The sequence below is a fragment of the Thermobia domestica genome, chromosome 18, assembly GCF_964235325.1.
Source record: "Thermobia domestica chromosome 18, izTheDome1.hap1.1, whole genome shotgun sequence".
NCBI lineage: Eukaryota > Metazoa > Arthropoda > Insecta > Zygentoma > Lepismatidae > Thermobia > Thermobia domestica.
Window position 1 is genome coordinate 21716174 of NC_137471.1, and position 27262 is coordinate 21743435.

Genomic DNA, 27262 nt, shown 5'->3' on the forward strand with positions numbered 1-27262 from the left:
CTAACTCTTATTGAAACATTTGGATTGCGGGCGTAGCGAGCAAGAAAATTTTTAACAAATCTACTTTCATTTCCAATACTTTCCTTTCTTCTTGCTTCTTCGGCACCCTCTTGCTATCAGCGCCCGGGGCAACCGCCCCGCTGGCCCCTCAACTTAGCTACGACTCTGATGAGAACTCTTCTAAATATAAAGCAATCTATTCTACAGATGCTAAATGGATAAGGGATAACACAAGCACTTATATATTTAAAAATTAGTTGTATTTAAGGTAAAGTATTTTTTATCTTAAAAAAGATATTTTAACTTCCAAAAATTTCTTATTATGAGCAAACGTACTATCCAATGTAATGTAGCATGGTGCGTTAATATCGTCACTGTTAGAACAAATGCTATGCTTCAAAGATTGTGAAAGAAAACAGGAGAGTGAATTAGTTGCCGCATTTCATATTAGTAAAGTACAAAATACAATTGATATTGTTTTCATTTGGTTATGTTATATCCCAGATTGTGTTAATTCGTTTTCTAAATATAAAATTTTAATTATTCTAGATATTCTTTGTAACTTTTAAATAGCTTGTCAAGTCACACTTCGAAATTAAAACTTGGTTTGTTTGTACTTGGAGACGGTTGACTTTCCTTCTTTTTGTTGACCCTTTCATTAAGGACTAGATTCTACAAGAGCAGCAGATGTGCTGAGCATATATTACCCAATAGCAGTGCGCGAATTAGGTTGTGTATATTTGAAGGGGGATAAAATAGTTCCTAACAGGAGATAGTTGATTGCTTTGTGAGGGACCCATGTTTCAATTTGTTGCTTTTGGAAGGGATTAAAACAAAATAGAAGGAAATTCCGCCCCGGGATTCGCACCCTGCCCTAAAGGCATGAGTGGCACAAGCTGGATGGTAGGCCCTGGTTCCATGAGATATGTTACGCCACAGAGGATAGATTTATTTATTTATTTATTCGAGAAATCTAACAAATTTAGTGAGAAAATTTATTAAATTGAATTACTGCTTTCGCAAAATCATGGATTTAGCTTTTGTTTTTCTTTCTTTCTTTCTTTCTTTTAAAAATCTGTCTGATTTAACTTTGTTAAAACATTCTATGGGAATTTTCACATTCCGTTACTATGAAAAGAAATAAAAAGTACTCCTACATTGAATATCACTTGCTAGTCCAAATGATTCTATTGTTTTGTTCTTTCTTTTTATTCGTTTCCTTAATAGCATAATGTTTATAGGACCTGCATTTAAAACATAGATCTGTCCTGTTCAAACAACTTGAGCAAACTGGAAAACGACCGCGTGCTGAAACAACAGGCAAATGGAAGAGCGAAAACTGACCGCTTCTTTTCCTTCTTCTTTTACGCGCCTATTTTTACGCTAGGTGTATGGGCCAACTTACGGACCGAAATTTACGACATCATTTTACGGACCGAAAATGCGCGCTGAAAATACGCTAGTGTATGTTGGCCTTAAGGTTTGTCTTCACTACTCTGGGCTGGGAGGGGCAGAAACGGAAGCTATACGGACTGGCCGCATGTGTTGTCAACTTATAGCGATGTAATAACTAAAAACCCCTACGCCCGGAACGTGAGACCGTACGCGAGTAACGCAGGGTTAATATGGGTTCGGAGTCTTCAGAGCAGGCTCCAATCAATGTTACTCATAAGCGATGTTTCTTTCAGAAAGCATGTGCACGGAGGGACTGTAAAACTACGTATACGTATACTATGTAAAAAATGTAAAGTTACGTATAATATATTAACAAAGCCTACAGCTGCTTGTCTTATATTTGTCTGAAGTACGCGCAACAAGACGTTCAATTGTCACGTATCTCTTCGAGGTTGGTAATAACAGACACAAGGTTCCACCTAATCTCTAAATATGAAAACAAAACAAAACACAAGAAGTAGCTTCAGCCCGAGTTTTAGAACACTTGGTAAAGCAGCAATATTAAAATATTTATTTATTTATTATATAATATTTTGAAACTATTTATCTTTTTGCCGGTATTAGGATATTACGTGTGAAATTTATCTCTTCCGGACGGCACTGCCATCGATGAAACATGCCTACCCACGAGATGAAAACTTTCTGGTTTCGGACGAAATGAGCGTTAGACCGAGAACTACCTTTCGTAAAAACAAATCAAGACGAAACTAGAAACATGACAGTTCTCGTATCTTTTCAAAGACAATACATTTCATGGGTCTCGTGGACAATACTATTTGTGCCTATATATATATATATATATATATATATATATATATATATATATATATATATATATATATATATATATATATATATATATATATATATATATATATCGGGTGATTCCGTTAGTCCGTACTAGTTGCAAAGGACAACAGAGCGAAGTAAAAAGTTTCGTCCCAGGGTCCCCCGCGGGGTCCCAGACGGGGTACAACTTAAAATTGTCAAATGGAAAGAAGGGTCAAGTGGTATATCGCTTGGAAGCTCTTGTAAAAAGAAAGAAGCTACAACAAGTCCCAATTCTCTACGATCACCCTATGCAAAATGGCGGCGGGTCAAAATGTCATCAAAATTTGCATTGAAAACAGCATGGCCACCCCTATAAATCTGAAACTGGCAGCCAGACGAAAAAACTGAAAAACAAGTGTCTCATTATTTCAAAAGTACAACATATCACGGTAACCAGTTTTAGATATCCAGGCAGTGTCCATCTCCAAATTAGCAGTTGTTTGATTGTGCTGAAGGGAAGACCATGAACATTTTGAACAGCTATATTTCCTTGGAAACATACGTTTTCCGGGTACAATACTACAGAGACTGTTCAGTCCTCTTTCGTGACACTACTGAAAAGTGTTGTCTTGTCTCGTCTCGTAGTCAACACTGGTAACATACACAGTATGGAAATGGGAGCGTTATGGTGGACAAGTAAGCATATTATATTGAAACGTCTAACGTTGTTCTAAGAATTAATTTACCATCGCATAACGTACAAAGGATATATCATATTTACCTTGGAGACGGCTGCTGTCCGTTATGTAACAGATGTACACTTCACACAGCACGTTTTACCGAAATTGTCGTCCATGTACAGCAAGATAACGGTCCAGACGGCGATAATAATTATAGCCCACAGCTTCAAGCTCTGCCTCTCCTATGCTTCGAAATGCGGTCATTATACGTTGCCTCATATCTTCTGGTGTAGTTGGTCTATTCGTGTAAACAAGCTCCTTGAGTCGACCCGAGAAATAATAGTCCATGCACATAAGGTCTGGAGAGCGAGGAGGGAAAGGATTATTGGACCCTCTTCCTAACCAACGGTGCGGAAATAAAGTATATAATGCACCTCTGCATATACGAGCAGCATGTGCTGGACAACGATCCAATTGCATCCACATCTTATGCCGCACATGAAGTGGGATGTTTTCCAGCAGTTGCGGTAGATGTTCTGTCAAGAATTGATGGAACAAGCCGACGTTAAATTTCCATCAATAAATCAGGGCCCAATTACATGTGTTCCAATGATACCACTCCACTCATTGATACTCCAACGTCTTTGCGGGCGATCTGTAGTGTCCAGTGCGGATTCTCCGCAGCCCAATAATGCGCATTGTGTAGGTTGACAGACCATCACTTGTAAACATTGCTTCGTCTGTCCACAGCACGTACATACTGAAAAAGTTGGGTTTGTCCTCAATTTCTGACGGGCCCAATTACAAAACTGGAGGCGCTTATTGCGGTCGGCATCTGTTAGCACCTGGCACGAGGAGATATGATACGGGTGGCGTTTATGGTTCCACAGTATACGCAGTTCACTTGTTTGACTAATTCTGCGATCCCGGGCAATGACTCTTGAGGATGCATTAGGACGTACGTCGACAGCAGCCAAAACATCAATAACGACATCGTTGTCATCTACAATTGGAGCATGTTTGTAACCCCCATATTGAGGTGGTATGCGCCCTGTTTGTTTCAGACGATTTGCTAACCGTCGAAGTACATTATGAGAAATTGATTGTCGCTGTGGGAACCTTGCGTTATAAATTCGGGCTGCAGCTCTATAGTTTTGCCTACATTCCCGTAACACCATTAACATGTCAAATGCCTCCCCGTTCGTATATGGCATTATTCCAATACGATGCTATCTTTAGCCGACACTGCACTAACACACGATATTAGGGTAGCACGTGCCACCTTCTACAGTGAAATGGAAGCCTTCTGACACACACAGACACACACACACACACACAACTCAATTCGTAGCGTGTATTACTTTTGCACAACACAAGTACTTCACTACAATTCGTACTAACGACCCTTCAACAAAGCCTGCTCAACTTAATGTGGAACAAACTGTGTTCCAGCGTACCTCACGTTCGTGCCTTTCAATTCAAGGTTGTCTGCGACTGTTTCTCTCGAAAGGCGTACTGTATGTTTTGTACAACAAACATAAACCGGCAAACAGCACAATCCAATTGCAGTAATCGTTATCAAAGATGTGTATGTTTATTCATTTCGGTATTTAATTTGAACTTACACGTTTCACGACATTGTCTCATGAAGTTCACTTTTACACGACGCATAGGGAAGAAAAGGGTAGGTAAGGATAGGGTTGGAACCTTGCGTCAATCCCATTATTCGCCTGTTGTTACTAAAGAACACTGAGCTTAAGATAGGTATACAGACGAACCAGGCTGTGACATCATTCAAACCTAGGTCGGGAATTGGAGGGAAAATGCATTCTCGAACGGAAATAACACAATAACTCGGAGAGAGTCGCAACGTGACACTCGGGGATTGGCAAGATTTATACGTCATTGGATAGCACACGGTAAGTCCAGAATACAGATCTATTTATACCGCCGTTTTGGGTTCTGGGCTGAATGCGGGCAAATGGTGCAAAACAACATGTCCCAGGGGAATGTTCCGTATAATTGCTGTACCCTGGAGAGTAATAGTGTGCATCATGGAAACAAATCATCGCGTAGTGCACACAGCCGAAATATTTCGTCCGTTGCACTGGCCAGTCGGGAGGATACAGTGTTCAATTTCCTTGATTTCATAGTGTCGGAGGTCTGGGAGGGGAGAGGCCACCCTAAGAAGCAGCATCACAACTACCGACAAACGGCTTTCAAACACACATCCTGTGCGGACACCAAGGTCAAGATCTGGGAAGAGCACCAGTCCTCTTACAAAACAGATGCAGGAAACATTGGTAGAGCATGCTTGCTTTGTTCCACATCTCGACGAATTCTGTGCAAGCAAAGTGAAAACAGTTGTTTTCTCCCGACCGACTAGTGTCATTGACTTAATATTTCGGCTGTGTGCACCACTCGCTGATGCGTTTTTATGATGAACACCACAACTCTCCAGGGCTACTGGGCACTGTCCAACAATTTTACCGCCAATTCCACTGGAATATGTGTTTTTTCACATTCATTTCAATGCAACTTTTGATGACATTTTGACCCGCCGCTATGTTGCATAGGGTGATCGTAGCGAATCGGGACTTGTAGCTTCTTTCTTTTTAGAAGAGCTTTCAAGCGATATACCACTTGACCCCTCTTTCCATTTGACAATTTTAAGTTGTACCCCGTCTGGGACCCTGCGGGGGACCCTGGGGCGAAACTTTTTACTTCGATCTGTTGTCCTTTGCAACTAATGGGATACGGGTTTTTCAGTTTGTACATATCTCGGACCGTTTTCGATTTAAAGGCCTGGTACGGACTAACGGAATCACCCGATATACACAGGGCCGGATCCATGATTGTCTGAGGGGGTGCACCAATAAGTACCGAAATAACCAATCACACTGAAACTCTTCTCAGTGACATGTGACAATATTCTAGAAGGGAGGAAAGTATTTTAAAGAGGATCACAAGTAGAATGCAGGATAAAGTGTTCTTCTCTCCTCTTGACTTCTGTTTACTTCCATACTTGACAAGTGTTACATTGTTTTGCTTGGTTAATCCTTTCTCTTAAATCTTTAGAAAATTGACTTAAACTATTGCTCTGCAAAGTTCTTGACTTTGCAAAGCTCTGTTTTCTTTTAAGCCCCTAACGGAAACATGATAGCAGAAACTTTCGGAATGTGTTGCTATTTTCAGTGCTAGCTTCTCGTTTTAGATAGTGTATATTTACAACGAAGGGGGCACACCTCCCTAAATACAGCGCTATATATATATATATATATATAAATGAAAGTGACTCTGTGACTTCTTATCTCTTGAATCACGCGACCGATCTCGATCAAATTTTCAATAGATAAGGTTCGGGCCTGCGATTGGTTTTTGTAATTGCACTTTGATGGTGATGGTAGGGGAGATTTAAAAATGATCGAAAATGGCTTATATTACTATCGAATCCATAGTTTTTGGGATCGAAAGTGACACTTCCGATACCGTTTAAATCCAAATTCAGTCCCGCAACTTGGGAGAGGGTGAGATTGTAATGCGCCGCTAATTTATACCTACACCTCAGCGCATTACTTAATATTTGGACAAGGGGCAATTTGGATGCTGGTCTGTACCCTCAGATACTAAAATTAAAATCCACATAAATTATTTTTTTTCTAATCGATAAATATAAATAGATAAAATAGTTGATGAATTTAAGAAAATTGAAGATTAATTAAAATATCATCCTCAAGAATAACTGCTCAGAGTTAAATATATCTGTTGAAGGTTAAAAAAAAATGCATAATATTATTTGTTTTGTGGCAGAATATAAGAAATAAGTAAAAATGCATTAATTTTAAATCTCAGATCTGGGAGACTTCTCTCTCGCCTGAACCGTTCTGCTACCGATTACCGATAAAATGATGATGTAAATTTTAGAATATAAAACAGAGCTTATTTTCAAAATTTGATATCTGGAACAAAACCTCTAAAACTTAGTACTTCATCCATATACATTTAATAGCAACGTAAAATTAATTTGATTCTATGCACTAACAAACGTACATTGTGATTAGCAAAGTGTTCTTAAGTTGGGTTTCTAACACAATAGTAACATAGCTAATTTATTACAGGGATATCATTTTCTGGAACAAATATATTTTAATGGATCCAAGCTACATACATTTTGTATGATCTTCTTGAACATACATGACAGATGAAACCTCGCGTCTCTATATAAGATATTTCCTAGAATGTATTATAGTGATATTGTATTTGTAGTCAACGAACCTGCGAATAAAGAAAAAAATTAATAATATAGTAATAAAAGAGAGTGAAAGACAAAAGGAAGGAAGAGAAGATAGAAGGAAGAAATAATATATGTATATATAAGATCAAGGATCTTATAACATCCTTGTATAAGATGAATAAATGATATATTAATTAATTGTTGGGATTGAGTATAGCCCGCTCCCCCCAGTGATTTTTAACGAATCATAGTGATTCTAACGAATGATACTAGTTCATAATGAATCGGAATCGCATGTTATAAAAATTTAAGATGTAAATCTTGTGGTAAGGAAGCTTTAGTATAAGTAGTAGTAGTAGTAGTAGTGGTAGTTAGTAGCAATAGTAGTAGTAGTATCTAGTAGTAGAAACGGGTTAAAAGCCCCGCAGGGGTTGGTTAGGTTCTGTTCTCGATATAAGTAATAGTATTAGTAGTAGTAGTAGCACTAGTAATAGTAGTGACTTCCAGTTCCGGTGAGAAAGAACTGGGGGGAGCGGGCTATACACAAGCCAATTGTTGTGCAGGGAAGGTAGAATATTTACAATACTTATTAATATTAATAATATTTTTGGAAGGATGCGATGTGTAGAATCTTGATACAGCTAGAAGATAAAAGGGTCATTAAAATATAAATATATATTAGCAGAAAAGGTTTAACTAAAGGTTTGGGGGCCTCCCGCAGACAGCGTGGAGTGGGGCCCCTTCTCCACGTCCAACTTCACGATTTGGTGGCCCTTGATGGCTTGAGGCCCCCCCGCAATGCGGGGTCTATGGGGCCCTTATTTACGCCCCAGTAGATTACTGAATAAAACCAGTTCAATACTAATGCTCAGAACTAGAAATACGTCTGTTAGAAAATCTTACGAACAGTAAGTGTAATATGGAAATGGAGCTATCTTACATTTAAGGTTTCAAGGAAAACATAAATAAAGAAAGCTAAACACATTTTGGAAGTTATTACTTACCTGTATTTGTGACGATCTATGTAATATGTACTAAAGTTTGAAGTGATTATTAACCAAAGTTCACCATAATTATAGTACCAGTTTCATTTCCAAATAAGAAAAAAATAGTCACATATATACTTATATACAATTAATTTTGTTTAGATTTCTACGTTTGGTCATACTATGCTGTATATACTCCCCAGATGTTATCATTGTATACTTGTCCAATCTTCTGATCCTTCCCGCGACACGAAGTAAGCGGGTGGTGACTCCGTTCCATTGGGCCAAACCTTGGCTCAGTTCGTGCAAGAAATTGTTCAACGTGTGTCATTGCAGAACCGAGCCCATAACTACTGTAAAAGGATATAACATAGCTACCTATGAAGTCAAACAGCTGTGTAATGTTGTTGTTGTACTGCAAAGGAAATATGGAATTCCAAATAACATATGTATACGTCGACGTTACAAAAATGCATATAACAGCAACTAACGTTTTCTTTAGGTAAAAACAATAGTGTGCAAGTTTTACAACCCTAATATTTGTACAGTTCAGCAGAACACGGTATTGGGCAGTGAATAACAGTAATAAAATTAGTAGTAAAGAATATAGAAAATGTTATTTTACTACAAGATATATATAGGATTTTTAGGTCCCAAAAAATTCAAATTAGGATTTTAAAAAGTGAATTTTAGGATTTTATAGGTTTTTAAAAACACGGTTTAGGATTTTTAGCGTTATATTACTGAAAACGGAATATTACTACACTTTGTTAGCTATTTCATATTTAAATGGTAACCTTAAATTAGTAAGCTTTATGCTAACCAGTCTTCTGCGTAATAAAAATAATAAAAGTCTTCTTACCTTGGATCTTTTTGATAGCTGAAATATAGTTTAACATATGTATGGCCTATAGTAGTAGAGGTAGTAGTTTTTTTTTTTTTTTTTTGGTCAGTTTTCTTATATTTGAAATTTTATACACCACCACAAATATCATTTCACTTCTCTAACGATATACTGAGGGAGTACGAATGTTCAAATATTGTTTGTCCGACACTTTTCATGTTTTCTATAGCGCAAAAAGTGGTCACTTCACTGTCTGTAATGGCACTGAACAACAGAGAGTGAAGATTGGCAAGATTTTCTGTTGTGAACTTATTCTTGTCGTCTGACAAAATTCTCTTGAATGCAGAAAAACTGCGTTCCACATCACACGTTGTAAGAGGCGCATATTTCATACTGGCTAATTCCTCGGAATTCCATAGCAAATTTTCTTGGACATTGTCTCCACGAAGAATTTGGCCCACTAGTTGTATCTGTGCTAAATCAGGACTGCGTTTCAAAACCGCCTCCAACTTGTCCGCAATTTTTGTTCCAACTTTCCCAGATACTTTTTTCTCTTTCACTTCTTGAAGAATTTGAAGAGCTTCTGTTAGTGGAAGAGACTTCTTCTCCAATTCAGTGATGGCTTGAGGCAAATGAGGAAAGTTGGCTTTAATGTAACTTAGTTGTTGTACAGCAAACTGTGACTTCAGTGCTTTTTTTGCAGACGTGATTGAAGCGGCTTCAATCTCGTCGAGCGAACCGATGACCTGAACAATGCTTTCAAAATTATCTGAATAGTACAGTGCTGCTGAGAGCCACGTTCCCCAACGGGACACAACGGGCTGTGGTGGCAGTGGTGTGTTTGGAAGCATATCCTTGAAGGTAGCCACTCTGTTAGGAGCTTTCAAGAAAACCTTCTTTACAGATGAAATTATGTGGTTGACGATTGGGTGTAATTCTCGAATGATTTCTGCTACGCGGATCGAATGACCGCGCACCTGTTCTTGCTAAAAATAAACTTGTGCCCCGTTTATTCACAATCGCAGCCGCAAATTACAAAGAAACATGCTGTGTGAAGGAAACCTTGTTATTGCATTGTTGAAAGCTGGTTGACTACGTGTTTGAAAGTATTTTTCAAGTTAAAAATAACTATAAAGAATCATTTAGGACGTTACAGGTTCTAAAAGCTAATTTAGGATTTTTTAGGTCCTAACCCCCCAATTAGGACATTTTAGGTCCTATAAAACTAATATAGTTCTACTTATAGCAACTTGAAATGTAAAGAAAACACAAATTTTTTGCACTCACTGTACAGGAATAAAATAGGTTCGAACCTAAGAATCCGGAGCCTACTGATCACTGTAAAGGAAAATAGTAATAAAAGGAAGTGGCTTTTATATGGACAGGGCGCTATCAGGCGTCAGTAACTCGCCTCTCGTACGAAAATTCCCCCTCGAAACTCCCCTGTTTCGAGACATTTCTCTAATCGTCCTTAACCTCTAATCGTCCTTACAGTACCGGTAGTGCTCGAAATATTTTCTTCTGACCTAGGCGTTAGTTCTGAAAACCAGCTGAGGTAATAATACGTACAAATCCAACCTGATACACAATTACCAATATTTTTGTATTTCTATTTTCATTCCCTCCCTGCTCCTTGTTTATTCAATTCATCCCATCTCCAGAAAAGCTCTTCCGAATTCATCATTAACGTTATTAATTAAGGTTGGAAATACCACGAATACAAAAATTGTGTGACAGTGGCTTCTGGTTTCATTACGCAGGTAGATACTTACAGTAGTTACTTGATATTAAGGTCAGGCTTACGCTGACCATTGTCTTCAAGGTTAATTCACACATAGTGTGCCGTGGTGTACAAAGTATCTTTACAGACTTGAACATTGAAAATTCATTGGGTTGTCTTTTTTAATGTACGTATGACGTGCCGTATCCCGACAGGCCGCCTTGAAGAGAAAACAGCCCGGTCGTGGCTCGTCGGTCGCTATCCATCGGCTTTCTTCGGAGCACACGAAGTTGACGAGAACCAACGGAAATAGCGTAGAAAGCAGTAACGGCACACTATGTGTGAATTAACCTTCACAACGTTGAAGACTTCTTTGACTAGCATGTACCGTACGAGGATTTACTGCATTGTTCTCAGTACCGTATCTCAGTTCAGTTGTCCTGAGGTCAATGAGGTCAGTGTGCAGCCAGCCTAAGAGAAGACCTCCGTCGAAGCCCATACTGGTACCCTAAAAGTAATTTCAGAAGGAGTAAGACCTACTTTTCTTTAAAAGAAAAGATACTTAAAACGCCATTCTCGTCCATTAAAGCAGTGGTTCCCACTGGAGTGTTACACGGCTCCGCACAGCCGAAATTTTACAATTTAATAATCATGAAACTTTTAATAATTGGTTAAAAATCAAGCCAATTACGTCAGTGACTGCAACAAAGCTCAGTACTACATAAAACACTACTTCATAATTTATTCTTCCATTATCATTTAACATATATTATTAATAATAAAGAAACAAACAAGTGTGCGTCACGATGGCGTGAGAGTTCATTAAAGTGTGCCATCAGCCAAAAAAGATTAGGAATGACTGCATTAAGGGTTAAACTAATGAAATATCCCCTAAATTACTTATTCGAAAGACGGGATATACCTTATTCGCATTTCTCGCACCCGAAAAACAACAGTTTTTTTTTTAATGAAATGAATTCGGTGGTTTTAACTACGTCCATTATTATTTACTTTAGGGTAACGGAGACGGATGATTAACGGAATTGTATGAGTTTGAAAGAATTTGTTTAGTGAGGATGTGGAAGGAAACTGGAAAACCTCGAGAAAATCTACTGATATGATGCTGTCCACCACAAACATAGTTTTGGGGGTCTGGTAGGCATATGAGATTGTCATGATGTGTTACAAAAATATACTAAAATAAATATTGTAGTAATAAAGAAGGGAGTATGTGAAAACAGAGATAAAGATGGAATTTTAGATGCATAATAGTTTTAGATTTATACCAGGATTCGAGAGAAGTTGGCGTCAGGATTTACTGGACTGTCTCGAACTCCCATTTCGTACAATAATTTTATTTAATACGTGTTGTTTTCGATTCATTTTCTTTTGTACTCAATGTTTATAGTGTATGGACGTCCCTGGCGTCAATATTTTTGTTATCTTCAATGGATTTACTTTGAACAAACATATCATTTAGTGCAGACGGATTCGGGTTTTGTGCCCCCCTCCCTATTTTGGTTGCGACTTGTGCCGCGACTAAAGTTCTTTAGTGCAAATAATTTAATGCAATTTTACACCTTTGAGTTATAACACTGCAATAGTCGACCTCGCCAAAGTGCTGCAACTTAAATTTTAAAAACACAATTGTTGGTAACATTGATTATCCTGATGAACCACTCCCTATATTCCTAATGAAAATTCAAATCGTTGCCAGAATGCAACAAAAGTGATTAGGCGATACTACCGGCTAGAGTTGTAATTGCATCGTCTGCTACTGGCAGTAGCTAAGTATATCATTGGCCTTTTAGTAGTTCGTAGTGCTCAACTTCCTTGAGTTGCGGCGCCACAGTCTCCACAGTTTCAGAGGAAAGAGCAGCTGAAATCTCATACAATATTATTACTATACGGACGCCCTGCTCGTGAGAGTAATGCTCCCGTCTTTTTCGCGCGCTACCCTAGCCAACTGTTTTACGCGCTATCCTAGCCAGTTGTTTTAAGTTGGTCACAAAATTTATATCATGGAGTACAAGGGGAAGAAAACAAGCCCTATATCATAGAGTACAAAGGGAACAAAACGAGCCCTGCGGGGCTTCTAACCCGTTCCTACTAGCCTACTACTACTACTTATCTGCACAAAAGTAAGTAACTCACTTTTTTGAGTATTATTTTAATTTAAAAAGTGTTATAAAAATGTAAAAAAATGTTTAAAAAAACTTTCCTCGGGCCGGGTTTGAACTCACATCAAAAGAGATTTTGCTTATTAGCACAGCGCTAGCCCACTCGGCCACGAAGACCAACAGCGGCAATCGTTTGATTTCTGCTATTTGAATACAATATGGCAGGAAATGGATAACGCCAACCAAACAGAACTGTTTTTCGTGCCTACTTCCGGGAGCATTACTCTCCTGAGCTAGTCTTCTATACGGTTGGTAATGAAAGGGAAAACAAATGAATGACACCAAGAGAGTACAAGAAGAAAGATAAGAGATGGCGCTTTAACACTAAGTATTGGGGTGCTTTGCTCTAATTTTTTATTCAATTTTTACTATTTACAATTCATTACTTTGGACAATTTTATTATTTGTTACAATTTATTATATACGATTGTACAGTTACCCTGTATCACATAGTGTCTGATGAAGCCAAAGAGTTAGTTGGCGAAACTGTAACACGTGTTGAATTTTAATGAAAAAATATATAGTTTTGTTCAACAAATAGTTAGTTTATATTTAATTAGTTTATATACAATTTTCATATACTATATTTCATTTTCAATATGTTCATGCGCCGCTTATCCTTCTGTACTATTACATTAATAGTGTGATAAACAATTTTATTTAAAACAGGCAAATTCGGCCATTTTGGCTCGTGCCATTTTAGTACATTATTTCAAACAATTTATAATTAAAACAAATATAGTGACGTAGCCCACAAGACCCTAAGGCTGGGACTTTTTTTTATAAATCTCCCGTAAGGGAGGTAACTGAAAGAGAGAGAGAAAAAAGAGAGAAGATATTGTGATTTTAGGAAGACTAAGAATACAATTAGTTCATGATGGATTAATACTGTAAAAAGACCCTTGAAGAAACTTATTTTAAAAAATACAGCTAATTCTGTATAAAATGAAAATTCAGGCCATACAATTGAGTAGAGATGGTCTGATCTATGTTAAAATGGTAGCCTACTGTTGAGCCGTTGGGTGCAAGGTAAGAGTTTTGAGGTTAAGTAGATAGCCTGGTGCAGTGATAGGCATACTCTTCTAAGAGAGGGACAAAGAAAGAAAGAAAATTCTTTCGGTGGTCAAATATAATTTGGATATAGTATACATGAAGCTGCACCAGTTCCCGAAGGAGCAGGACGCTCATACTTTTAGGGGTTATTCATTGAGTATGTACGAACTTACAAAGGGGGTAACAAAGCGACTTTTATTTACTTATCGACTGATGCAAAAATAAAAAAGAACGTACCTGTATTTCATATCTGCATGTGTAGTGCCCTTGTACTTTATCTATGACTATGTGTGTGGGGGGGGGGGAATTTAATGCATATCACATGTCTTGTGCACATGGATACTTCTTACTATTGCACTACGTAGAAAATTTATGGTATTTCATGTAGAAGTGGTAATAGAACACAGAAGAAACGCAGATCAGGGGGTTCTCATGTATACTATTACCTATAATTTATTTAAAAAATAGCTGTAGCTAATTGTGTATTTTCTTAGAAATGACAGCCATAACAACAACCCAACCCAAGTCATCCTAGTATATTACTCCCTTATCGAAAAGTATTAGGGTTCAATAGGACCTACTGTACCAGAGTTAAATGCTCCATCACTGAATTACCATGCTTCCATATGTAGCATACTGCATGCCGTAAGCGTCGGTGGACCATCGATGGGCAGCTAGAGACATCTCGCCAAAAATTTGATGCTTCCCAGCGACTCTCCGCAATGCCCTACTTTCGTTTTGAAAATTATACCACCAGCGGCAGAGACTCTAAAAAAACGCCAATGAACCGCAAAATTACTCCCCCAAAATATGCTAAATCGCCTATATGCATGATTTCTTTACATTGAGATAAGTCTAAAAAGTACTTTAAAAAAGTACACTAGGTGGGCATGAACCGGCAACCTTATGATTACTAGCCACGTATTTCTCCGACTTCGCCACAGAGGCGACGAAAAAAGCCTTCCTTGTACAGGGATAAATCGTTGAGGTCTTTTTAACTTGGTCAGTCAGAGTGCTCCTTTAATCGTGTATATTCGACGATAATCGTTTGGAATAAGATAAAATGCGTTCGTCATGTAGTTTCATAACAGAATGACGCGCGTCTATTTACTTTATTTCATAGTTCTCCCATATTCACTTTCTAATGATCGGCGAAAATTGCCATCTAAATTCATATAATTATGTGCACTCATCTCAAGATTTTTCACTTCATGATGTAGAGGCAGGAGTTACTCTTGATTCCCAGAGTTCACTTCAGGAATAATTGGTCAGGAAAAAATAATATACAGGGTGTTTCAAACCAACGCAGACAACGTTTGGGAGATGATTCCTGACACCAAGATAAGACAAAAAGTATAAACCAACCTTGTAACCAGACGGTTACAATCGTCTGAAATTTTATACTTCATTTATTTTCATCGCTACCTCCAGTCGAAATCAAGAAATCACCCTGTACAAACTTTTAAAGTATTGTTGCTAACCAAAAGTATAGTACCTTTTTTATCCCTCACTTTTGCAAAGGAGCATTAATTCCAATTTGCGAAATTTCTGCCAATCTAGTATTAAAAAAAAAAAATCATCTTACCCCTCGCCCTTGAGCATATACCTACATCTTAGAAAAGTGAGAGATCCGGTTTTAACTATTTTGGTGCGATGTTAAGTAGCTAGTTGGCGCTAGCTATCATTCTTCTTCATGGCTACGATTTGGTGAGCATCAATGATACACGACGGTAATGAGCACGCTTACAAACTAAAAGGTAACGTGTACTTGGAATAATTAATTAAACAGTAACAAGCTAAAGTGGTGAAAAGGGAAAAATAACTGTTACTATTTCAAAAATTTAAAACAAAAGCTATACAAAAATGTTCTCTTGAAAATTATCAATTGTTGCCGGACCGCCATATTAGTTAAGAAAGGGAAGCCAAGTGGCCAGTGATATAAATTGACAGTATTTAGTGCTACAATATTAAACTAATAACGGAGATTTCTTCGATATTAGTGATTTTGGTTTTAATTTTGGAAGTTTCGTCAGAAAGCTAAATTTTTCCAATTTAACGTAGCCTGTATTGGGGGTAAAAGTTCATGTAATTAATTATAGAGTTTGTGTTAGGACTATGGCGGCAGAGTATGTTTTCTTATTAAGAAGTTTCATTCTCATTATGCAGCATTAATTTCACAACGATCGCTCCTGTACGTCGGGATAGGTTGAAAAAAATTCGGGTTAGCCTCTGAAGGGTTCCTTTCACTCAGGAAGGGCCTGGGAAGAGTAAAAGTTTTCACCTAGGTAATAGTGATGTAAATCAAATACCATAGCCCTCCTTCCCCCACGAAAGCTGACATTACAAAATAAAAATATAATCTTTTAAATACAGGTTTGTAGTTAAAAATTTTATTAACCTAAACAAGTTAAGTTCCCACAATTCATGTATACGTGTATCTATGTTTTAAGTAATATGTATATATATAATAAATTGCATGTAACCGTGTGCTGTATGTTCAGTGTGTGTGTGATGAGAATGCGTTTTGTTGACTTGTGAATACAAAAATAGAAGTGAATTAGTATCTGCTAAAGAAAAATCGTTCATCTCGAAATATGGGAGATTTATTTTGTTTCTTTATTCTTTAAATTGCTCATTTATAATCAATACTAATATCAAAAAATGCAAATTACTAAACCAATACGTCTGGCTATGGTCCGTTGAAAGTCAACCTGCACGTAACAAGCAGAACACAAGAATAATTTCGAGCGCCATCTATCTAAAATTATCAGTAGTACAGCGCAAGTCGTATTCGTTATTTGTTTACAAAAGCCATGCAGCGAAATTAAAATAAAAGGCAATCTTAGAAACACTTATTTTTTCCATTTTTCATAAATATTTGGTAGTTAACAGGAATACAAAAAATATATATATCTAGCAAAACAATAGATTGATTTATCTGGTAAATTTTACTAGTTTAAATGTTTTAGTTTGTTAAAAAATCAAAAATTTAAACTTTCGGTCTTGCGTTAACTAAGTGATGCCAATTCCGTGGTGTAAACAAAAAGCTATATCAAGCTAATATCGTAACATTATATTGTTGCAGTTTTAAAATGTATTTACTGTTTTGAGTCAAAGTGTTAGTGCTAATATTAAAATTATATAAAAAAAATACATTTTCTAACTTACAATTTTTCGCTCATACGTATAAAAGATGGAAATTAGGTACTTAAAATATAATTAGGAGGGTTGCAAGTGTTTAGGTTATCCAATAAGTGCAGGTTTAGTATAGCAACTAGACGTTTCGGCGTAACTATTACTTTAATTAGGTTTCTTTAATTTACCTCGTCCGTTAGGAAATGGTTTTCACAAAACCTAAGAGATAATTACATATTATATGAATACCATAAATAGTAACCTTTTCAACGTAAAGTAGTTGATACTATAGCACAAGGGTGCTAACAAACCCACATATGGTTTGTTTACTTTCGGTGTCTCAAGGTGTTTACCTCCAAGGTATACTAGGTACAACGGTGGACTGAAGTATCGTCCTCCTCAATTTTTTTTTTCTGAATAAAGGCGCCGTAGTAAAATTGACTTGTAAAATCTTTTGTGATAATTTTCTTTTATTTAAAGGTTACTGGTATACATGCAAAAAAATATGTAAAATGTTAGTGAAAGAGTATAAACGTCGCCCTATGTTGCTAAACTTATGCAGTAAAATAAGTAGTAAGATTAATAGCTGGTATACGTTTCGAGTACCTTTTCTAATTAGAAATTCCGTATATTAATTCTTTTTAATCAAGTCAGCGCTAACGTTTAATATCACATTTCTAAAAAAATTAAAAAAATTTAGTTATTAATATTGCAAATCGAGATAGCTTTCTGGTGCGATTATGGCGGTAATCACCTTAGCAAATGAAAATTTATTAAGTTAGGCATAGCATATGCAATTGCATGGACACATATCCGTGTTCTGATGTACAAAATGGTTTAAGTAAACAAACGACGCGCGAGAGTTGAAATACAAGGTTACAACTCATGTATAAATTTGCTTTAATAAATTTTACAATTAAATTTCCCGCGTTATTTTGTTATTTTATACACCGCTGGTCACCCAGTTCATATGAAACATTGCGTGACGTCTAATGGTTCTTCCAATTTTTTTTTCTTCGTTGGAGTTTTCGTCCCAAACGCCTTTGTCCCCCTCCCCCTTATTTTCAAATTTCTTTATTTCACTATAATAAATGTAAAAATTGGAAGGCGTTCAGAGAGTCACGACTCTGCGAATTGGGATGTGGCTAGTAATGTTTGGTTCATAGTAATTGCTAGCGCAAAATTTTCTTTTTTTTTCTTTTTCTTAGTTTCGGCTGCCCAACTGCGTAGACATTTCTCTCTTTTTTTTTTACTGTTGGGGCGTTGGATAATTTTTTTTAGTGTTAGAAATTTCTAAAGGCAGATTCCTACTACACTGGCCGAGAAATTCGAAGAAACCCTGATGGGTTGGGCCGGATTACAGTGAGTATTGATATATTTATAGGGACTATGTTCTCCCTATAAACGTATTAATCGGGGCACAGACTTGCTTACCTTCTTATCAGGGGACTTATCAGCGTGGCGCTATTTTAAGCCCGCCCTGTTTCGGTAAAGAGTTATGTTTCGGCCTTGAAATCGACGCTTGTCATAATTTTTTTTGATCCAACTTACCTGGCAGTGGTCTATCTTCCTTCTATATTTTTTTTATTTACCTTCCCCCCCTCCACTTTACAAAGCTTACAATTAACTTTTATAAAAAATATTATATTTTACATTTTTTTAAACCTTACTTTAAATCTTAGTAGTTTTCAAAAAAATATATTTTTTGTTGTTTCACTAACCGTGCAGAGTGTTAGCCCGTAGGATCAGATGCTTCTTGTATATGTCCGAGAGACAGTTATAAATAACTTTAAATTTCGGTTTCATCTTTTGGATTTCCTTGCACTAGTTGTCGTGCATCCGGAGCGATGATCTTTTATCCGCCTGTTTTGGTACAAGCTAAATATTCTTTTTTAATTTTTTCCTTCTTAAAACGTGTCTCCTTCTGGAGCGAGTCACCTATTTTTTTGCACAAAATTATAGGTCCCACTTAGAATCCAATGGTTCATAGTTCAAAATAGCATAATTCAAATATAAACTCAGTAGTTTAAAATTGTGGGCCCACAAATACATAAGTTTATAATTTTGCAGTAATGTGAATTTTAGGTAACATAAAATATATCGATTTTTTTTTTCTTTCCTAAAATACTATGTTAACTATACTAGCATAAAATATCTTAATCATTTTATTCATTAAATTCCAAAATATCTAAATTCCATTTGGGATTACTTTATCAACCTGCTATTAAATGTGTTTTTTTTTCTTTTAAAATGTATTATACTTTAAAATAGTCCTCTTATTAAATAATAATATTTATTTTTTTATGTTTTGTCAAAATATATGTATATATGTTTAAAAATATAAAGTAAACAAAATAATTTACTATAAATTGTAATACAAAGTTGTATTCTTATACACGCAAAAAAATATAAATAAATAAATATATAAATATATCTCAAAAATATATATATAAAAATATTTTGTTAATTTATTTTAGTGAAAATTATAAATATATAATTGAGTAAAGTTTCTTAACAAATAGCGTGCCTATCTTCAATAATGTCAAAAACGGTCCCGACCTTCTATTATTTTTTTTCTTTCTTTAATAAAATGCCATATTCAGTAATACTAATAAAATTGTATAATTTATGTTATAAATGTGTTTATATTAACCTTATGTGTTTAACACCCCCAATATAACTAACATACATGTAATTATTTAAATAAAATAGCAAGCTACAATAAAAATCTTTCCTTCCACAAACTTAATAATAACAAAGTAACTCAATAATCCAACATTAACTTCATTCTCACGTCTTTTTCTATAAATATAAATCTCCAAAAAAATAAACAATATATTTTTAGTGTAAAAAAAAAAAGCTTCAAAATATTTCTTTCAAAATTATAACTAATCTAACCCAAAAGTAATAATGTAACTCCTCAAAATTCCCAATGTAAATCGCTCCAAAAAAAATTTAAAATTCGTCACAAGGTCTATACCTTTTAAAAACAATATAAAAATATTGGTATTTGTACCAAAAAATTTGTTTTTTTTTCTTCAAAAAAATGGTAAAATATTAAAGTAATTCAAGGTCAAAGTGACCTTTGCCAACATAATAAAATAAATGTTTTTTCCAATAAAACAAAACTCAATAACGTTAAATATAAATCTATAAAAATAAGCAAACTAAATTAAAAAACAGTTTAATATAAAAATTCACATACAAATTTCCAAACATTTTCTTCAAAAGTAATATACATAAAAACTACAAAATTTATTAAAACCTTTTTTTTTCTTTCCACATTTTTTTTCTTGCTTTTAATCCTTATAAAATATATAAAAATATGTTAAACTATCTACAACTATTTTATTGGTTTATGTATACGTAGTCTCAAAAAGCTAATACGTCACACTTAAAATATTTTTTTTTATTTTATAATAATTAAATTGCTACCAAATTTCAAAATGTTCATTCTTTCAAGTTGTAAAAAATAATGCTTATAATAATAACTCTATAGGGGTTTCGTAAAATAATAAATCTCACAAACTTAATATAAACAATAGTTAATAGTGTTTCTAACTAATTTTTTTTATTATTATAATAAAACCTTTGTTACCCTGTAAATAAATTTCTTTTTATTGCTTAATGTACCCTATAAGCTTTGGTTTATGTCATAAATAAAAGTGGTATATATGTAAATGTCATTTTAGGTTAAAAAATACATTTAATTATATGTAAAAACCTAACTTAAATAATATTTATTTATCAGCTAAAATCTTCAATCTCTCATATAACAAATAATAAACTGTTAAAAATAACTAATAAAGTTATCTGCATAATAACAATAAAACTACAAAATTTTTCTAGTAAATCTCCTCAAAAAAAAATCATAATTAGTAAATAATATAGTTTTCCATTTCCAACAAACTAATCTATCTACAACAAATCAAAAATGATTTTTTTAAATTTTTTTTATTTAATCACTAAAAATAAATTAACATGTATCAAATTACAATGGGGTTTCATCCCAAATTTAACCTTTTTATCTCAAAATAAATTCTCTTTTTTCTTCTTAAATTTATTTCTCATTTTATATCACGGGTGTTTAAATTAGTTTTTCTAATTCTCGTCTTTCTCTAGTTTTCTTTTCATATCTTTAAACTTTCTTCTCGTCCTTCCTCTTTTTCTTCTTTTCTTGTCTATTCTCTTCCTATTTTCAAACTCCTCATAATCAATAATAACGCAAATATTGTTGTCTTTCAAATACACAGTCAAAATTAAACTAATTCAAATATTAATCTTAAATAAAAAAATAATTATCATTAAGCTGATAATAAATGCACTTGTTAAACAGCAATATTTAACAATTGGTCATTGCATGACTTACAAAGAGTTCTGGCAATTACAACCTGGGTGCACAAATGCTTCCTTTCGGAGTTATAGGCTACCGAAAACATGAAAAATTGAACTTTAAAAGTCTCCAGTTCCAAAACTATGGGACCTACCGCAGTCGAGTCAAGACTTTATATAGGAACTAGTGTGTGCCCTATCCAAAAATACATGTTTCAGAATTCCATCGGCTTGGAGCTATGGACCTTCAAAATCCAATTTTTCATGTTTTCGGCAGCCTATAACTCCGAAAGGAAGCTTTTGTGCACCCAGGTTGGTCTATACTTTTCGTCTTATCTTGGTGTCAGGAGTCACCTCCCAAACGTTGTCGGTGTTGTTTTGAAACACCCTGTATAATAATAACTCGTGATTGGCGATAGTTCGTGTTGCTCCCTTCACGATTCTCTGCGACGAATCGAAGTAGCGCGGACCAAAATGAAGTCCTCGCTGCTATGCGATGGTAACTTTAACACCCCGATTCTAGATATCTGCTTCAACTCGACGAAACCCTGCCACCAGTGGCACACTAGCGGCAATCCTACGACGTGTCGCTATATCGACGATCGACATTTCCCGGCAAGTGGACCACTACCTGTAGGTGTTGGCGTCGTTTACGGTATGGGGTAAGGTTTCTCATACACGAGATCTCGGGTTCGATTCCAGGTTGGAAAGCCTTGAAATATCAAACGAATTACGAGGATTCGGATTCCACTTTAAACTGTAGGTCCGCGTCTCATATAGCCTCAATACTGAAAAGGAAAGTTTAAGTTCAATCCAAATAACGAGTACGAATGGTTATATTTGATACGAACATGCTGTGGCGAACACAAGGATGGGTTTCGAGGTTTTAACCCCTACCTTGAGCAAAATATCATTCGAAAATAAACTCTTACCATATATATGAGGGGTATAGAAGCAAAACCTGCTAAATCCATTTTTTATTTTGTCACCAAACGAAAACAAAGTGACTCCCTTATGTTTCAGAATTGTTGAACAGTTTTTATTTCTTTAGTGGTCACTACGTAAGGCAGATGTGTAAAATCTTCCACTAAAGAAGAAAAAAAATGTTCAACAATTTTGAAACATAATGGAGTCACTTTTGTTTCGTTTGCTTATGAAATTGAAAAATGGATTTAGTAGGTTTTTCTTCTATACTCCTGATATGTTACAAACACCTAAAATTATATGAACCTGGGAACTTGAAACTCCCTTGATGAACTTTTGGATACGTCAGTGCGAACATGTGAATAATTTTGCACGAACTCTCAGTATCCAAACCGCGTTGGGACGAAAGCAAAACATTGTCCGCGATAAAGTTATATTTGCAAATAATAATTTATTAACTTGTTATCGCCATCTTATGTCAGTTACATCCTTCAAAATGAAAATTCACGCCATAACATTAGATAGATGGTCTGGACTAGTATGTTAAAACGGTAGGTCTACTGTTGAACCGTTGGATTCAAGTTAAGATCTTTGAGTTTAAATTTGATAGCATTGGTGCAGTGATAGGCAAACTCTTAAGAGGGAGAAAGAAAGAAAGAATATTATTTCGGTGGGTCAATATAATTTATTGAGGAAAAAACTGACAGCCGCAGCAATACAGGGGAGGGCGAGGCCGAAACTGTTGGATAAAAGATAGTACACTGTAAATTTTTGGTTGGCCAACATTTTCAACCATACCGACCATTAGCCCACCAACTAATAATGCCGGCCATTAGTTTATCAATTCCCACATGCCGACCATAAGCCCACCAACTCCTAACCATACTCGACCACTGGTCTACCGATTTCAAACCTTTCTAACCATTTTACCAATTCCCAATCATTCCACCATTAGTCTACCAACTTTCAACAATGTCGACCATTAGCCTACCAACTCACAACAATGCCTACCACCTAGGTTTTTTTTTTTTTTTGGAAGGGGTATATTCACTTTAAACCGTCCAAGTTAGATTGGAATGTGAACTAATTGTCTCTTCATCAGACACATAAGGCACAGTTAATGTGTTGAAGCTGTTATGTTTTTTTATTTATTTATTTACATCACATTGCCTTGCTCAGTGTGTTTGTGTATTTAGTTTGACAACACGGAAATTTTCTATGAATAATAATACCGTCAAATGGGGTGAATAGAAACACATTTTTGGCTATATGAGTATATAAGTCTGGTGATGTTAAAGATTTCACGTATCAGATTATTCAAAAAAAAAAAGTCTTAATATGCTAATGAAGTTCAGTAAACGTCATATTAATTTATCAACTCCACTTTTCTTCACCTTGATTTTTCTTAATGTTTCTATTCACCACATGGGTAGGGGTGAATAGAAACAATGACTTTATTTTCATTGTTGTTTCTTTTATACTATTGGAAAGGTAAAAAGAAACAGCGTATTTGTTGAAACGAACTATTTATTTGATACCTGCAAGATATAAGTTCAACTTATTTAATAAGACCAGTATTACATAAGTTACAAACTTATAAAACAATAGAATGCACAATATAGGTACAAACGACCATACAGTTTTGATGATATAAGATTTAAACCACTGAAATCACCAGGGAAACTTATCATGAGGGGTTAGTTGTTTTTGAGGTTAACGTCCCGTTCAGCAGCGAGGCTATATGAGACGTGGACCTACTGATTAACGTGGAATCAGAGCCACATGAGCTCCCGTCGGGAATCGAACCTGGGTCTCTCGCGCCAAAGACGCGTACGCTAACCGCTCAGCCATGAAGGAGCCCGAAACTTATCATATACTTAAAGCGTGCTGACGAACTCCTAATAAAACCCAACAGTTTCGTAACAATATCCTCATGTAGTAAGAACGATTCTTCAGAAGTTTCTGAAAATTTCATTGTTTATGTGCTCTCTTATAAAACACTCCCACATATCCATCATGTTCACATTTTCGCACTTGGGTAGGGAATAGTCTCATCGAGTTTTAGCTTCTCATAAACCTTTACCACAGCAAAATTACCAGCTTTAGAAAAGCACCATCTAGTTCGTAATCGTGTGGAATGTTGTCTTCTGGAGTGTTGTCTTTCTCCTCTTCCGACAATACAAGGGTAGGTTGAGTTTCCTTGTGATTTGATGAAAATGTATCATTTTCAGAAAACAAACCAAAACTCTTACCAGAAACATCTATTCGTACTCTCTTCTTCCCTTGTTTAATTTTTTCATCTTCTCTCATGCTCTTGAGAAGATCCATAAGGGAACGGTTTACAGTCTGAGATGTCTTTTACTGTTCTGTTTCTTCTCGTTCATTGTCTTTTTTGGCTGCATCCTCAGTATTTGGTCTCGACAAAGGGGAAAAATTCCACACTTTTCAAATCCAGCCCTGATATTTTCCTCCTTCAATTTGTCACACATTTTTTTTTTTTTTTTCAGAAGACTTGGAAATTTGTTCTTAGAGATTGTTGATTCATTGCTGCCCTTTTTTCCGCTTCTCAAGAATTTTCCACTCCTCAAAAAGTGCTTCTATTCACCCCACTAATTAAAAATCATAACAATAACCCAGTAAAGTTAAATTTTGATTAAAAATAATTTACAAAAGGAAAACTTTTACTATGAACGTCAGTAAATGAAACAACAAACTACAAAATAGGCATATGTTCAAATGCAACAAATATGAAAATGTCATACTTACCAAGAAAGTTTGAGGAGCGCTAAAATACCGTGTAAGATTTCAGTAACACATTAATGCTACTGCCGTCTACCTCAGTGTTCCCAACTCAGTAAAACATTTTGTCCCTGAACACATTAGCCGTATAAGACTATGTTAAGAAATTTCAATTTTCTTGATTAATTTATCGTCCAGATAAATCCAAAACTAATCTGGGAGTTTTGTTTCTATTCACCCCCATGTTTCTATTCACCCCATTTGACGGTACATCATTTTATTTGACAAACTACTGGGTTTATTTCTGTCTACCTAACATTTTTAACCTTTTCTTTTTTTATCTTTCTAGCATTGCAGAATCGTCACAGCTGTCATGGCTGCTATCTTCTTGCTGATCTGTTTCATTCTTGGATCCTGGAACATCGAGGATGCAAAGGCAGATGTACCACGGTAAGAAAATCTTAGGTGAAAATTTTTACTTCTTTTAACACCACATAACATAAACTCGGAATAGTAATCTATATTCATTTTTATTAGATCTTTTGTCTTAATTACCACCAAAATCATCTTTCTTACTCTCTCTAAGAGCGAAGCTACTATCGCTGGGGATTGCACACATTGCTGGGAAGGAGGGCTCGCCTCTGGGAGTTTAGTTTTAGCGTTGAAGGCATCTTTCAATGTTAATGTGTTATAAAATTATTTCCTTAACACAGAGTAAGAAGTTTCTGTGTAGAATTATGTATTTCTATTTTTTTTAATTTATGTATATACTCTCAAGAGTTATTCAGAGTAGCTGTTTTTTTTTTTTTTTCCTACGTGGAACCTGATCCATAATCGCTTGTAGAAAATGTCTGATACATCAACCGTATGTATAAATTTACCAAACGCTACCGTATAGGATAATATAACAATATTTGTGTGTAATTTTAGTTGTTTTCCATTTCATAGAATCAGTGAGGTATTTACGATTTTGTTTCGGAGGGTTTCGCTTGTTTCGGGAAGGGCTTTGCTAACTTTATTCCTAGAAATGTGGAAATTATGTAGTATATATAAAACAAAAAAACGTTGCGATAAAATTTCGGTGAGTGCTTAAGTCCGAAAGCCATCTTCTTAAATATGCCGCTGCATAGAATTCTATATTAAATATCTTGCGTTGCTTCAAATGAAATTCCTTCTGAGCATTAACATTTCTACTAAAGTCAATATCACTAGATGCATTAATTAAATGCAGTATTGTACTTACTTGAAAGTGAGAGATGCAAGTAACAAACGCTTATGCAGGAAATTTGACAGCTAACTGTAAGAATGTACTTACTTTTTGTCTCTCTCCATTTTCAAATATGCAGAAAATGAAAACAGCAAACGAGGAGAAAATTCCCCTACAAATCCCAGACAGAACAAAATATAAATCGCGCTTCAAAATATTTGTAGTGGAGCTAAATGGGAATATTCCATTAATACATATTGCGTGTTTTTCTCATGTAAATATATATTTAATAATAATAATAATAATAATAATAATAATAATAATAATAATAATAATAATAATAATAATAATAATAATAATAATAATAATAATAATCTACTTTCCGTCGTACAACTCTTGTCATTTAAGCAAACAGTTAATAACCAAGAGGAAAACGCTACTAGTATAGCAAGAAAATTCTTTAAAATAAATAATTTGGTAGATTTTTTTGGTTAACTCAATGAGGAAAATAGATTTCTGATTATAATTTTAAACATTTTATGATACATTATATGTTATTTGTGTTATTAGTTTATCGGGCCTACCCTACTTTTGGGATTACGCTTCGCCACTTTATATGCCAAACCACAAAGAAGACATTTTGAATTTGTATTTCATATATTTTCATTTTTACAGACAACGCATGCGTACGTCTAGGTTTCCGTAGTTGCCACATTTATTTTTCTCGCCCGATGTATTGGAGATTTTTAATAGTTAATCATACCCTAATCAAGATATTAGCTGAACTCCAAGCAGGCTCTAAATATCAAAAAGTACACCCTCCTCAGTACAGAACTAATACAACGCTAACTAATTGTGTGACAATTGCTTGATTAACGAATTCTCTGGGAATACCGCCCAAACAATTTATTTCCTAAAACTGCTCAGGTAAGTTTCACATCTAATCACAAGGATTGTTTTCAACAGATGTAAATATCATAATGTCGTTTACTGTAATTTTAT

At 35.3% G+C, this 27262-nt stretch overlaps 1 protein-coding gene across 5 annotated transcripts in view; it reads left to right on the forward strand.

The window, feature by feature from the left end:
• Positions 1 to 27262, forward strand: part of Hexo1 (beta-hexosaminidase 1) — a 93959-nt gene that overhangs the window by 55852 nt on the left and 10845 nt on the right. For 3 of the 5 annotated variants that reach the window (XM_081746173.1, XM_081746172.1, XM_081746174.1), the window contains exon 2: positions 25403 to 25503. In XM_081746173.1, the coding sequence (XP_081602299.1) occupies positions 25427 to 25503 (77 nt within the window). In that variant the 5' untranslated portion in view covers positions 25403 to 25426. Of the gene's footprint in view, positions 1 to 13742; positions 13900 to 15661; positions 15681 to 25402; positions 25504 to 27262 lie in introns of those variants that run through there. The other 2 variants (XM_081746175.1, XM_081746176.1) reach the window with 2 other exon arrangements.